At 40.2% G+C, this 14,974-nt stretch overlaps 1 protein-coding gene across 6 annotated transcripts; it reads right to left on the bottom strand.

Annotated features, from left to right (window-relative positions):
• Positions 1 to 470: 470 nt before the first annotated feature.
• On the bottom strand, positions 471 to 14,278 carry TLR10 (toll like receptor 10). Of its 6 annotated transcripts, none has more exons than XM_035005136.1 (5): positions 11,193 to 11,683; positions 6,175 to 6,303; positions 5,338 to 5,497; positions 5,033 to 5,132; positions 471 to 3,733 (listed from the first exon to the last, which is right to left on the bottom strand). In XM_035005136.1, exon 5 carries the CDS (start codon positions 3,672 to 3,674, stop codon positions 1,245 to 1,247), a length of 2,430 nt encoding a protein of 809 aa, XP_034861027.1. In that variant the 5' UTR covers positions 3,675 to 3,733; positions 5,033 to 5,132; positions 5,338 to 5,497; positions 6,175 to 6,303; positions 11,193 to 11,683; the 3' UTR covers positions 471 to 1,244. The 6 variants fall into 6 exon arrangements, with proteins under 6 accessions (XP_034861027.1, XP_034861028.1, XP_034861029.1 ...); XM_035005137.1 differs by having other exon boundaries at positions 6,182 to 6,303; XM_035005138.1 differs by lacking the exons at positions 6,175 to 6,303; positions 11,193 to 11,683 and adding an exon at positions 14,202 to 14,278.
• Positions 14,279 to 14,974: the final 696 nt, after the last annotated feature.

Here is a 14,974-nt window from a genome sequence, read left to right as displayed (position 1 = left end):
GTTAGGGCTCAATGATAGGATGCATGGAGGTAAGAGGAGATTGGTGTCAGATTTTAAATATGGCCGTTTTCTTCCTTTATAGGTGTGTAAGTCACAGAAATTTTTCTTAACCAACTGAGCCACCCAGGTATCCCAAGCCACAGAAATTTTTGTAATCGGGGAAGTAACATTTCTAATCAGGGAAGTAACACAATTTTACAATATTTAGAAAAGCTTGTTTTCATTCTATGACTAGTGAGACTAGAAAGGAAGAATCAAGCAAAATGAATAGGATGTATAGGCTTTAAAAATTATCTTTTTTTTTTTTTAAAGATTTTATTTATTTATTTGACAGACAGAGACACAGTGAGAGAGGGAACACAAGCAGGGTGAGTGGGAGAGGGAGAAGCAGGCTTCCTGCCAAGCAGGGAGCCCGATGCAGGGCTCGATCCCAGGACCCTGGGATCATGACCTGAGCCGAAGGCAGACGCTTAACGACTGAGCCACCCAGGTGCCCCAAATATTATCTTTATTGTACTTTTCTACCTACAAAAGAAATACAGATTCACTTAAGCAATCCCAATGTTATAGAAATATACAACATAGAAATCAAATGTTTTCTGTAATACAACCTCCCAGACTCAAACCACTGTTACTATATCAATGTACTGGTGTAGATTCATTGATACTTTTATTTCAACATATAAACCACCATATTAGTATAATTTTCCCCATACCAGTAAATATAGCACTACCTCATTCTTTTTAATGGCTGTGTAATATTTTGTTGCATTAATGAACTATAATTTATTGAATCAACCTTTATTCTAGGAAATGTGAGCTCTGTTCAATTTTTCATGATTATAAACAATGCTGGGATGAACACCTTTTTACATAAGCCTTTGCAAACTTGTGTTTCTGTAGTATACATTCTTAGAAATCCTTCTAGGAACTGACATGAAAATAATAATCATTTTTCATTTTAATGATATTGCCATATTACCATCATAAACATGTATCAACTTCTTTTTTTTTTTTAAAGATTTTATTTATTTATTCATGAGAGACAGAGAGAGAGAGAGAGAGGCAGAGGGAGAAGCAGGCTCCCAAGGAGCAGAGAGCCCGATGCGGGACTCGATCCCAGGACCCCGGGATCATGACCCGAGCCGAAGGCAGACGCTCAACCATCTGAGCCACCCAGGCACCCTCAACTTCTATCTCAACAGTGTATGCAGGCCCAAATTTCCCTAGGGGAAGAGAAGATTTTATAGGCAGTCTGTTCTTATCAGAGAGATTGCAGAACCTCGAGACTCTTCATTCAGCTCCACGAATGTCTGTAGTTCACACATCTCTCCGGTTTCTAATAAATTAACATTAATAGTGGCTCGAAGATTTGCCCAAAAAAGTCTACATTTATGCCTATCCTTGGGCCATTCCAAGTATGCCTTCTTTTCCAGAAGAGCTTTCAGCGTAGGATACCTGGTAGGAATGCAGTAGAGTGGAATGGGTTCCAGTAAGATAAAAATTATGTAATCAGAATTTTCATGGAAGAGACTGTGGTGGGCAAAGTAGAGTTCATAATGGTACCACTCACTCTGGACAAAGCTGGGAGACAAAACAAAGATGGACTTACAGCTTTTCTCAATGCAGTTCATGATATTTTCAGTAATGCTCTTGCCAGGGTCAAAGTTTCCCTCATGAAGGCAAATCAATTTCTCTTCTTTCTCTAGATTGGGGATTAATTCATGCTTCACCCAGGTAGAATCATGTTCACTGTATGAAATAAACACATGGAACTGGACATTTCTCTTGAGTTGTTCTTGGGTTGTCTTTCTAATCCTCTGCAATGTCTGTGTCCATTGACCCAGCATCCTGAGATACCAGGGCAGATCAAAGTAAAAGCAGCAGAAGGCCACAGCCATCCCCAGAACTAGCATGATAACTGTAATGGTGACAATCAACAGAGCTGTGTTGCAAGATAACTCAGGAAGATGAACATCCTTTAACCTAGTCCCCTTTAGATTCAAAGGGTATTCACAGATGTACGAATCTGACCATCCGATCATCATGCCCTCTGAATATTTTCCAAGCTGAATGAGATCTCTTAATTCACAAGTACACCGGAATGGATTTCTTCCTGCATTCAGAGTCTTAACTTCCTGACAACTCTGAAAAAAATCCAGAGATGGGCTGAGAATTAAGTTCATTTCAATGTTCAGAATTGAGAGTTTTCTGAAATGACTGCACCCAGGAAGATCGGTTAGAAAATTAAATGCAAGATTTAGCACTTGCAAAGACTTCAGATGAATAATCTCTTTCGGGACAGTTTGAATTTTGTTATTATTCAGGTCAAGTATTTGAATACTTCTGGGCAAGCACCTGAAAACAGAATCAGCAAGTTCGTTGGATGACAGGTTCATAGTTATCAAGGTTTCTGGCCAAAAGCAATTTTCATCATTTTCATGTTGTAACAGATTCTGGCTCAGATCTAAGTGCTTCAGGGATGTGTTGTTGGCAAAGAAACTCACTAAAGAAAGTGTCTCCAATTTATTGCCCTTCAAAATGAGAGTTTTCAAATGAGGCAATTGGATAGGTTGCTTAAACAGGTCATCCGTTAAGATATTATTAGCAAAATTTAAATATTGGAATCTTGTAGGATAAACAGGAAACAACATGTGTGGCATTTGTGCATCTGATATAGTCAGGTTTTCTATATCCATTTTGGTAAAAAGCAAGTAGATCCTCTCCTGCGGAATATAAAAAATTCTGAACTGTATGTACTCCAATTTCATAGTTCTCATTACAGTATTTGAGTAATCAAATGAATTGTGGTCAAGATAAACCTTGCCTCCAAAAGTCAGATGTTGGATTTGGAAGCATTCTACTGATGTATGCCAAACAAACTGGAAGATTAGGAGAAGGTCATCCCAGAGTAAATCAACTTTGTTAAGTAATAGAACAGAGGTCTTGGAATCCTCTAAAGTAAGATTTTGTTGAGTTTCATAACTTGCAAATTGGCTTTTGCCATTTATATTTGTCATTTCTAGTATTTTTGAGGTCTTGATTCCATCACGCAAAAGAACCCAGAAATTTGTGTTCATTGGTAAAACAATGTGAAGTTTTGTTGTGTTTAAGATGGGCAGGCTACCTTCTTCATAATGAGAAAGACTTCTCAATCCTAAGAAGACAGTATTTAGATGCAAATGAGCAATTTTCTGGAAATCTGATTTTTGTATTTTTGCCCCACTTAAACCTAGGATTTCCAAATGTGACATGTTGCCAGTTTCCTCACAGATAGGTACGGTGTCAAAGTCATTGAAAGAAAGATCTAAATGTCTGAGACCTGCCAGTGAATACCAAGTTACAATCTTCAATCTGTTATAAGACAAATCTAAATATCTTAACTCTCTGTTGAATTCAAAGGTCTTGATATCCAACTCTTGGATTCTGTTATGGCATAGAATCAAAACTTTCAGTTTAGAGACAGAACGAAAATCTGAACTCTGGAGTTGAGAAAGGAGGTTGTAGGATAAATCCAGTGTGGTTGTGGTTGGGGTCAAGTCTGCAGGAATCTTTCTTAGGGACAAGTTGGAGAAATTGGTCGTTAACTCCCTTTCTTCTGGCAGCTTTGAAGCCCAGCCCTGCACTGACATAGCAATACTACAAAATATGTAAATGCTTCTGATATGTTTCATTGTAATTCCAAGGATTCTATCACTGGTTCCCTTATATGAATGATGATGAGTTCAAAATCCTAGAAAGACATATAATATTAAGCATATAATATAAAGTGGTTATGTCATTTATTAAATTCTACAGGATTGATTATTTATTTGTTTGTTTGATTATTTTAAGTAGTCTCCATTCCCAGCATGGAGCCCAACGTGGGGCTTGAACTCATGACCTTGAGATCATAACCTGAGCTGAGATCAAGAACTGGACACTAAACTGAGTTTCCCAGGTGCCCCAGTATAGAATATTTTTAATAACAAAATTTGACTCTATTCACCAACAGTTTGGAATAGGGTTCCAACCTGTATATTGAGTCTTTGACTTGATCTGAGAGCTTGGGTTATAGATTTCTAAGCTAGTTACTGTGCCATATCCCCACCGCTGATGCAAATCAGAATTTCCAGAAGGGAGATATATAATAGTTGGCATAAGTGCCTTTCTCCCAGTTCAACTTAGGAATTTCATTGCCAGGTCATACTCAACATTCTCCCTTCTGGGCCATTTTGATAGCCTGAGGCTTTAAGAAAATTGAAAGTAAAAATTTGTAAGGCTTTACTCTTTTAGAGAAGTTTAAGGCTCACAGCAAAATTGAGGGGAAGGTACAGAGATTTTCCATATCCCCCCACCTCCACACATGCACAGCCTCCCCCATTATCAACATGCCCCATCAGTGTGGCACATTTGTTACAATTGATGGACCTACATTGACGCATTGTCATCACTCGATGTCCGTAACTGACATTACAGTTCACACTCTTGGTGTTGGACATTCTATGAGTTGGGACAAATGTATAATGACATGCATTCATCATTATGCATACATTCACTGCCCTAAAATTCCTCTGTGCTCTGCCTATTCATCTTCCCCCTGCTCCACAACCCCTGGCAACCACTGATGTTTTTATTGTCTCCATAGTTTTGTCTTTTTCAGAACAGCATATAGCTGGAAACATACAGTATGTAGCTTTTCCAGATCAGCTTCTTTCTCTTACTAATTTGCATTTAAAGTTCTTCCATGTCTTTGCATAGTTTGATAGCTCATTTCTTTTTAGAACAGAATAGTATTCCATTATCTGGATGTACCATAGTTCATGCATCCATTCACCTCCTGAAGGACATCTTGGTTGCTTCCAAGTTTTGGCAGTTATGACTGCAACAGCTATAAACATCTATGTGCAGGTTTTAAGTTCTCAATGAAGTAATTTTTTATTACCAAATACTATGGGCTCCTGAATAAATGTTAAGGAATTGTTCCTCAACTTTTATATTTGTGGACAGAGAGAGTCCTTTGAGCTAATATCTGATTTTCAACAACACTTACCCATTAACATGGCAGGTCCAAAACATAGAAATAAACAGAATGGTTCCTGTCTTTATGGCTGCATATGTCTTCAGGTTGGTGGCAAAATCAATCTGGATCACTGCCAAATAATAGCAATAATGATGAAAGCAGTTTCCATTTCTTGGGGGCTTTCTACAGTGCCAAAATATATACACCAGGCCTGCACAGGTACATGGGTGCATGCATGCGCACACGCGCACACCCACCCACCCACCCACACACACACAAACACACACAGCTCCTCAGAACAATGGGACAATGTGAATAGCCCAGAGAGGACTCACTACACCATATCTTCCCACGGAGTATATCCTTTCTTCTTCCTGCTTGTCTGTAGGAGTGACAAGTCTGAGGAAAGTGAAGGTAGGTGTGTATTGGACACATGCATGGATAAGCAGGAAAACTCACCAAGCTGTTTACCTTGCTTTGGTATTTTCCCAGTGCCTGGTGTGGGAGAACATAAAGTTTAAGAGTTTATGAATTTAATATTAGACTCTAACTTCTTCTCCCCACCTCCCCTACTGCCTCCTTTCTCGATAGAGTCCCAGGGGGCCTTTCCTACCAACCTTATGCCTCTTCAGTCATTTCCTCCCAACAGACAGAGGAATCTTTAAAATGCACATCAGACTCTGCCACTTCCCTACTCCAAATCCTCCACTGGTTTCTTATTTCAACCAGAGGAAAATCCCAAGTCCTTGCAAGATCTGACATCTTCAATCCGTATCTCCCAACTCTTGTCTGGTCATTCTTTACACTTTCCAAGCATGCTCTCACATCAAATCTTCGAACTTGTACTTGCTGTTCTCTTTCCAGAATACACTTTGCCCAAATGACAAGTGGCATGCTCCCTCACTCCCTTGACATCTCTGCACTATGGTTACCATATCAGAAAGACGGTTTTTGACCACCCTCAACAAAATACCACTCCCTAATTGCTCTCTATTCTCCTTATCTTAAAGTTATTTTTCTTTCTAGCCCTTCTCACCACCTAACATTTTGTTCGTAATCTCTCTTTTCTTATCCCCCTACTAGAATGTAAGCTGTGTAGGAAGAGAAGTTCTATCTGTTCCATTCACTGCTATAGTCCCAGTGCCCAGAAAAGTTCCTGGCAGCATAGGTACTTAATACATGTCTTGAATAATGAATATTGTGAAAATCTTAATTCTTCAATTGTCTCCATTCTGTGTCCAATCAACAACTTGAAGTCTGACTCTTCTCTCAAAGTCCTCAGCATCCATGAGTTTCCTCATCTGTAAAATGCAGGTAATAGTACTGTAATAGTACTCTCCTCACAGAGTGTTGGGATAAATAAATGAGATAACAAATACATAGACATACTATGTCGGTAGACATAGACAAATAATGAGATAGCAAAAAGACATAGACATGGAGATATGGATTGATAGGGTGAGGGGACAAAACAGGCAGAACTCAGACAAAAGGACACCTGGACTATAACCTCACGCTCATCTGGATTTTTCTTTCTCTAGAACCTGCCCAAATTTGTCATTATTGTTGTTGAGGAAATTCTAGAAAATGTAGGTATTTCCCAAAATAATTTAAAAATGCAAATACTTTATAAAACTGTTCTGTAGAATATAGGAAAATGGACACAGAAATGCTCAACCATCTTGTGCCATGACTATGAAGAGAAAACTTTGATTATGATATTCCTTGTTTATTGTGTGCTCAGTGGAAGGGGCCACAAAAGGCACCAGGTGGGGGATGGGATTGAGAAGATGGTAGCCTGGAACTGGCCTGGAGTTTTCACCTTTCCACTGAAAATGTTCCTCCAATCTATCCCAGGTAGTCTTTTCTTGGTCATCTCCTTTTTATGTAACCCTTAATATAGCATCCAATGATCAATGTAAGAACAAATATGAACATAATAAGACAGTCTCTATGATGCAACTTTATGTTCATGATAATTTTCCAGATTTTAAAAATATAGCAAAATAAATTTGTTACCAGTACCCTAATAGTAATTCATTACCCACATTTAAGATGGCCTGAGTAACTTGTTCTGGGTCATGAATCTATATATTTATATCTATTCAACAAGTCTGATAGCATCTCCAAGTTGACTCTATCATGCAAATGAGGCAGTGGCCCCTTGATATCTTTCTAGGTAACAATAACTGGCATTCACTGAGCTAAGTAATACTAACTTCATATAGCTTGATCCTTGCAGCAACTGCCTTACAGGGTCAGTGCTATCACTGTTCACCTTCTACAGGTATGGAAGGTGGTGCTTAGAGAGGTCATATAACTGCTGCAGAGTCACAGAGTTAACATACCAGTGCCTGGTGTCTTAGTGACTCTGCTACCTTGTCTCTCTAGGATGAGTCAAGGTAAATTTGTTTTCAAATATGTTATAATACCTTATCACAATGAAATTACATCTCGCTAAGTCATACTGATTCTTTAAAGTTTCCCATTATACAGTCCAAGGAACCTAACGAGTAAGTCTTCAAATGACCACCCCATTTAGGTTTTATATCAGTTACTTACAAGGACTGACATGGATTAAGCCATTATGTTGAGCCCTATCTTGCTGGAGCCACTGTATTTTGTCACAGCAGCCAGCCTATGTCCTAACTATGTACTGTCACACTTAAAATAAAACCCAAACTCTCGATACTGGTTTATAACACCCTCCATGAGCTGTTCTTGCTTCTTTCTGGGATCTCACTTCATACCACACCTGTTCTGACCTTAGCGCCCTGCACTAGCTTGTCCCCCTGCTTGGGATGCTCTTTCCCCAATCCTTGCTAGGCTGGATTGTCTTGTCATTTAGATCTTGGCTTACAGATTATTTCCTCTAAGAGACCTGACTTGACCACCTAATCTAAAGTGGCCAACTTGTGGGGTGCCTGGGTGGCTCAGTCAATTAGCCATCTGCCTTTGGCTCAGGTCATGATCTCAGGGTCCTGGGATCGAGCCCTGTGTCGGGCTCCCTGCTCAGCAGGGAGTCTGCTTCTCCCTCTCCCTCTGCCCCTCCCTCCCCCTCCCACTCATGTGTGCTCTCTCTCAAATAAATAAAATCTTTTAAAAAAAAAGTGGCCAACTTGCTATTAGTTCACATCACCTTATTTTATGTCTCTTCAAAACATACTGCTATCTGAAACCTTTGTTCATTTATTTATTGACTGTCTCTTCCATCTCTTAATGCCCATAAGAAAGGAGCTGATGAGTTTGTTCACTTCTGCATCCCCACCACCTAGAATAGTACACATAGTACATGCTCAGTAAATACTTTTTAAATGTATATATGAATGAATGATTTCAATTTTGTATCTCTTAGCACAAGGTGGCACATAATATGCTCTCAAAAATGTGTGTCAAATGGATGAATTTGTGTTGTGAATTCCTGATATGGTGCATTGCATGATGGTCAAAGAATGAGTTTAGTGTTAGGGATTGATTGATTTGTGTTCAAGTCCTATCTTAGCTACTCACTGGCTGTGTTAAATCGGACCATTTATTTAACTGCTGAAAGGTTCCATTTTTTTCATCTGTAAATGTATTTTGTGCAGAGGCCTAAAAGAGATAATGTATACAAATCACTGTTGTCACGTGTAGCTTATCACAAATGGTGGCAGTCATCTAGGCCCAGAGTAGGGTGATTTCAGGCACCAATTTTAAGGGGTGTCAAGAAACTCAATAATCAAGATAAATAATTTTTTAATTAAACATTTTAAAAAATTAATTTTAACATAAAAATCCACAATGAACAAAATATCAAAATTTTTCATAAAGACAGGATCATTATTCCTGATTTTTCCTTTTGTCTCAGGATCCGATGTGGCTTGGCAGGACCCTGGCAGTTAGAGTCCTTAAGCTGACAAAAGTGTTTTTTGACATTATCATTTCACAGAGTACTTCAAATTGTAGCTCCTAAGTTTGGGGGGTATGGCCCTTGAAAAATGCAGCAGAATCTAACCCAGTTGCTACCTCTGGAATCCCCTGAAATGAGGTGTCATAGCTTTCATATTTTACTGACTTCTTCTCCCTGCCCAATACCACAACCTCATCTGTAACTTATTCTAAAGAAGGGAGAGGAACTTACTCTTTTTGAACTTCTCTAAATATAATAAAATTAAAAAGTCCTATCAGTCAATTCATGTACACTATGATATTTCATTTCAACATTTTAAAAAGTAGGGCATATTTTTTTTTATGAAAGATGCATTAATATGTATTATATATTGTCCTATTCCTACTACTATTACTACTATGCTGAGAGCAGGTGAAAAACAGAGAATGACTTTCTTTAATAGCTTATGATTTAAAAGTCCAAATCAAAAGACACTATGAAATGACTATTGGTGGTTTAGCAAAGAATACTTAATCATATTTTTCCCAGTGACGCAAAAAAGTGGAGAAGGGGTTAAAACCTCAGAGCCTGTTGAATGATCTTTGCAACATAAGAAAGAGCAAGAATGACATTTTTATGTGCGTCCTTTGTGGCTGGCATAGAGCTAAATGCTTTCATATGCTATCTTGTCCAATCCCTTCAAAAACTCAACAAAATGGTGACATTTTTATCCCCTATGTCACAAATGGAGGAGCTAAAACTCAGAGGTTAAGTAACTCACCCAAGGTAACCCAGTGAATAAAGGATAGAGTATGGATTTGAATCCAGACCTATCTACTCCCTTCCAGAACCCGAACTGAAGGCATTTCAAAACCTGAAATTAAGGGCGCCTGGGTGGCTCAGTTGGTTAAGCGACTGCCTTCGGCTCAGGTCATGATCCTGGAGTCCCGGGATCGAGTCCCATATCGGGCTCCCTGCTCAGAGGGGAAGTCTGCCTTTCCCTCTCCATCTACCTCTCCCCCTGCTCATGCTCTCTCTCTCCCTCTCAAATAAATTTTTTTTTTTTTTTAAAGAGTACACTGGGGGGCGCCTGGGTGGCTCAGTCGGTTAAGCGACTGCCTTCGGCTCAGGTCATGACCCTGGAGTCCCGGGATCGAGTCCCGCATCGGGCTCCCTGCTCGGCGGGGAGCCTGCTTCTCCCTCTGACCCTCCCCCCTCTCATGTGCTCTCTGTCTCTCTCATTCTCTCTGTCTCAGATAAATAAATAAAATCTTTAAAAAAAACAAAAACCTGAAATTAAGTCGTTTGGGATGTGATTACCAACGTTGATTCCACCATCAGGGCTAGCTGTCATGGTGGCTTCTTCCACCCTTCCGACCCCACGTGCTTCTCTGTAAAGTGGCAAGCAGCTGCTAGTGGACGCTCTGCTAGGTGTCATAAAGCTCAAGAGACTTTGCCTTCATGCCTTCCTAAGTGACGATTTCACAAGAATTGAAACAAAACTTAGAAAGGACACAGAACTCTAATTCATAGCTCAGCATAGGTGGTCTGTGAGAAAGCGCTCCTAGGAATCAAATGCCCTGGTGCTATTAATCATTCTGTCCTCTAGAGCAGCCACCTCGCCATCTTTGGGCACTTTGGGCTTCTCCAGGCAACTGAACAAGATCTACATTGCACAAAATCCATCAGATGTGCCCCATGTACATGCAGAACTTTTAAGCTAGTAAAGGAGCCACAACGATGCTTTAAACAGCCAAGCAGCAGATGTTATTAACATGCAGGACAGGAAGAATAAAAGCTGGAGAAACCTCCCCACCATGATGGGAGCATCCATTCTGGGTAGAAGGACTGACCAGGTTTAATCAGCAACCAGTGAAAGGAAACCCAAACCTCAAGCGCCTGCAAGACAGTTTCTTAGATCAGTAGCCCCAAGGTCACTCATTAATCATTCATCTTGAGATTAATATAGGCAAAATAATAAATACTAAAAATCTGAATAAGGCTACTTTCCTCCCAGGTACAGGAGTTCAGATGATTTCTTCTTTAAATTTTTTTTTTTTTAAGATTTTATTTATTTGCGAGAGAGAGAATGAGAAACAGAGAGCATGAGAGGGAGGAGGGTCAGAGGGAGAAGCAGACTCCCCGCTGAGCAGGGAGCCCGATGCGGGACTCGATCCTGGGACTCCAGGATCATGACCTGAGCGAAGGCAGTCGCTTAACCAACTGAGCCACCCAGGCACCCGATTTCTTCTTTAAAAAAGACCCATTCAACCCTTGTTCCTTTCTCATGAGTATTAGAGCAAAGAAGGCTAAAGTTCTTACCCCCAGGCTTCCAGGGGCTCCAGCGGAGCTGCAGGTGTGGATGGTTCACTGACAGGGCTAGACTGGCAGCAGGGGCACTGGAATCAAGCTTTTCAGTGAAGCTTAAGCTCCTTTGCCCTCTACTGCAGGCTAGTGGCATTACATGTTGCCTAAATTCATTACAATCTTCAAGCCACTTTTTAAAAAAATGACAGTAAAATACACATACATAATATCTACCATTTTTAAGTGTCGTGCCATGAAGCCCATTCACGTGGTTGTGCAACCATCACACTACCCATCTGCAGATCTTTTCATCTTCCCAAACGGAAGCTCTTGACCAATTAAACAACAATTCCCCAACTCCCCCTCCTCTTAGCCCCTGGCGTCCACTTTCTGTCTACTCTCTGTCTCTGTAAGTTTGACTACTGTAGGCACCTCATAGGAGTGGAATCGTGTAATGTTCGTCCTTTTGTGATGGGCTTCATTCATTTAGCACACAATGTTTTTAAGGTTCTTCCATGTCGTAGTGTATTTCAGAATTTCCTTCTTTTTTCTCCTCTCTTCTAATAATTGAGTCACCTCAAAACTCACTGGCAATGCTAGAAGCTAGAAGATGCTATGCTCATCTTCTCAGACCACCCCCCTCAAGTGTGGCCACAGTTGTATGACTACCTGGTGTAACTGTCATCTTTAAAGGGTTCCCCAATTAAACTTGTTGACTCCTTATCTAACCTTTTAAGAGGGCACTTCTTGGGGCACCTGGGTGGCTAAGTCAATTAAGCATCTGACTCTTGGTTTCAGCTCAGGTCATAATCTCAGGGTCGAGAGATTGAGCCCCGCTACAGGCTCCACACTCAGCAAGGAGTCTGCTTAAGTTTCTTTCTCTCCCTCTCCCTCTGCCCTTCCCCCTGGTCACGCTCTCTCTCTCCCTCAAATAAATGAATAAATCTTTAAAGAAAAAAAAAAAAAGGAGGACACTTCCCTAGAGCTTCTTGGGACTGCATTCCCTTGGAGTGGCAAGGTATAGACTATTCCAGTCTGTTCTCTGAAATCTCATCTCCTTCAATGAGAGTTCTTACGGCCCCAGTCACCTTTTCTGGTCTAGTAATAACCAAAACAAACAAAAAGGGTTTCTAATACCTTCCTTGAGAGCAGGTTAGGTCCATGCATATCTCATTTCACCTTTCATATTGGAATAGTCCAGCCTCCCCAATCAAAACCTGTTTCTCAGGGCACCTGGGTGGCTAAGTTGGTTAAAAGTCCAACTCTTGATTTGGCTCAGGTCATGATCTCAGGCCACGGAGGCTGCTTAAAAAAAAAAAAAAAAAAGACTTTCTCAGGGAAATCCTTCTCTCTGTATGGCAGTGGTGGTAAGGCCCAGTGCCAAAACCCTCCATTATCATCCTGGTTCCTTTATTTATCTTTCTTTCTCTAACTGCTCTCATTCTGGCTTCAAGATCAAAGTTTTGTTAAAGATAAAATTATTCATAACTCTTGTCAAAGAATGGTAAGGGGGTAGCTCAGTTATGATCTCAGGATTGTGGGATCGAGCCCTGAATTGGCGTCGGGCTCCGCACTTAGCACAGTCTTTGTCCCTCCCCCTGCCCTCACTCATGCACGTGCTTGTACACACACACACACACTCTCTCTCTCTCTCTCTCTCTCAAATAAATAAATAAAAATAAAATCTTAAAAAAAAAAAGAATGGCAAGGCAGGACTTTATTCTTTCATGTTGTAGTATGTATTAGAATTTCCTTCTTTTTTCAGGCTGAATAATAATTTATTGTGTGTATATATATGCTATATTTTGTTTATCCATTCATCCATCAGTGGATATTTGGGTTGTTTTCACCGTTTGGCTCTTGTGAATAATGTTGCTATGAACATGGGTGTACAAATACCTGTTCAAGTCCCTGCTTTCAATTCTTTGGGGTTTATACCTAGAAGTGGAATTGCTGGATCATATGGTAATTTTATGTTTAATTTTCTGCAGAACTGCCATATTGTTTCCCAAAGCATTTTAGAGTACTTTGATGGTGCCATCCTTCAAAGTTCAGCTCAGACATCAAACCGGGTGGGATGGCTAAGTGGTGATCGAAGGATAGGAATGGCGACTCCATAATTTCAGTAACCTGACTAGAAAAGTGTGGGAAGGGGTTAGCTAGAGGCCTTATTTTGAAGTGATGTGGTAAAACAAACATGGCACTATTTATATAGATTACAGAGTACACATCAATTTTTTCAAAGCAACAGTTTTTGAGATTTTATTTATACTTAAGGTTCAGGTGACACTCCTGGACATTGCTAGTGAAGATAAAAACTTCCAAATGGGGCGCCTGGGTGGCTCAGTTGGTTAAGCGACTGCCTTCGGCTCAGGTCATGATCCTGGAGTCCCGGGATCGAGTCCCGCATTGGGCTCCCTGCTAAATAAATAAAATCTTTAAAACAAAACAAAACAAAACTTCCAAATGGATTGTCCACAGGAGGAATGGCCAATTCAAAAATGAATGATTATAACAGGTTTATGTAAATGTGAAAATGGGGAGGGGGTACTTTCTGAAAACAAGAATTTTTTTTAACAATAATATTAGGATTTTTGGTAAAAATGTATTGCATGTATTTCTACACATAATTTAGAGGGGGAAATCAGGCAATAAGGAACAGTATAAAGAAAAACCACAACGGAAAATGGACACTCTACTGCCCACCGAAACCTATGCAAACATGTCCATATACACATACACATAAAAATAGGTGCTGGAGGCACACCCATCAGGAGCGTGGGGCAGGGTCCTCCTGGCTTGTGAGGCAAACTAAGCTCTAAAATCTCTTTCATCTCAGAAATTCTCAAACCACTGTGATCAGCACACTCATAATCTGTATTGTCCTCTCAAGGAAAAAAAAATCACTGGAGTTTTTTGGTGTCCAAAGACGTATTCTTCCTTTTCCCAGAGCCCAACATGTCTAAACACTTCACTCTGTCAGTGAATGGTGAAGTTTTCTTTACTTTTTTAAAATTTACTTACCAAAAACAAGTTGAGCCCAGCTGAAGAGTATTCTGTGTCACCATCATCATCATCATAATACCTTGCATTTACTTCCTAAAGTAAATAGAGCAAGTATTATATACAAGATATTGGCTAATCCTCACCAGAAACTCCATCAAACTGATATAAAATTCCCATTTGACAGATGATGAAACTAGTTCAGAGAGAATAAGAAACTTGCCCAAGGTCATCATCCAGTAAGAGATGGAGTCAGGGTTCAAACTTGAGCCTGTCTGGCTCCAAAGCCCACGGTGTTTTCACTATTCCCACGGCCCAAAAGTTCGTGAACTACTCTCTCTGCCTTCACCTGGAATTTCCAAATAATCTAATCCTTATTTGCAATTAGCAATAGGAATAGTAAGCTCAGAACCATATACTGATAATTTGGGGCTGTAATTTTTTTTATTCCTTTCAAAAATCTTTCCCTTTTTTCTGTCCCCTTTCCCCCTCTTCCCTTATTCTGAGTTTCAGAGATAATCTGCCGTGGTAACTACCCCACACACATATAAACACACACACTCTCACATACTTTTACCCTCTTATAACTTCCCTTGATTTCAGAATTCTGCCTGCCATATTTCTCCCTCTATATATAAATTGCAGTGAACAGAGAACTTGTGCTACCTCAGGTGGTGGGAGATTTATTTTACAGATACTCCAAGAAGTAAGGAAGCACCGCCCCACACTGCAGGGCCTCACAAAGAACTAACAAAATGGTTCCCACAGTAGCCCTGGTGGTCGGGCCATCTTAC

The sequence above is a fragment of the Mirounga leonina genome, unplaced genomic scaffold, assembly GCF_011800145.1.
Source record: "Mirounga leonina isolate KUSES-001 unplaced genomic scaffold, KU_Mleo_1.0 Mir_129, whole genome shotgun sequence".
Classification (NCBI taxonomy): Eukaryota; Metazoa; Chordata; class Mammalia; order Carnivora; family Phocidae; genus Mirounga; species Mirounga leonina.
Note: the sequence above shows the minus strand (reverse complement) of the source record. Positions and strands in the feature narration are given on the sequence as shown.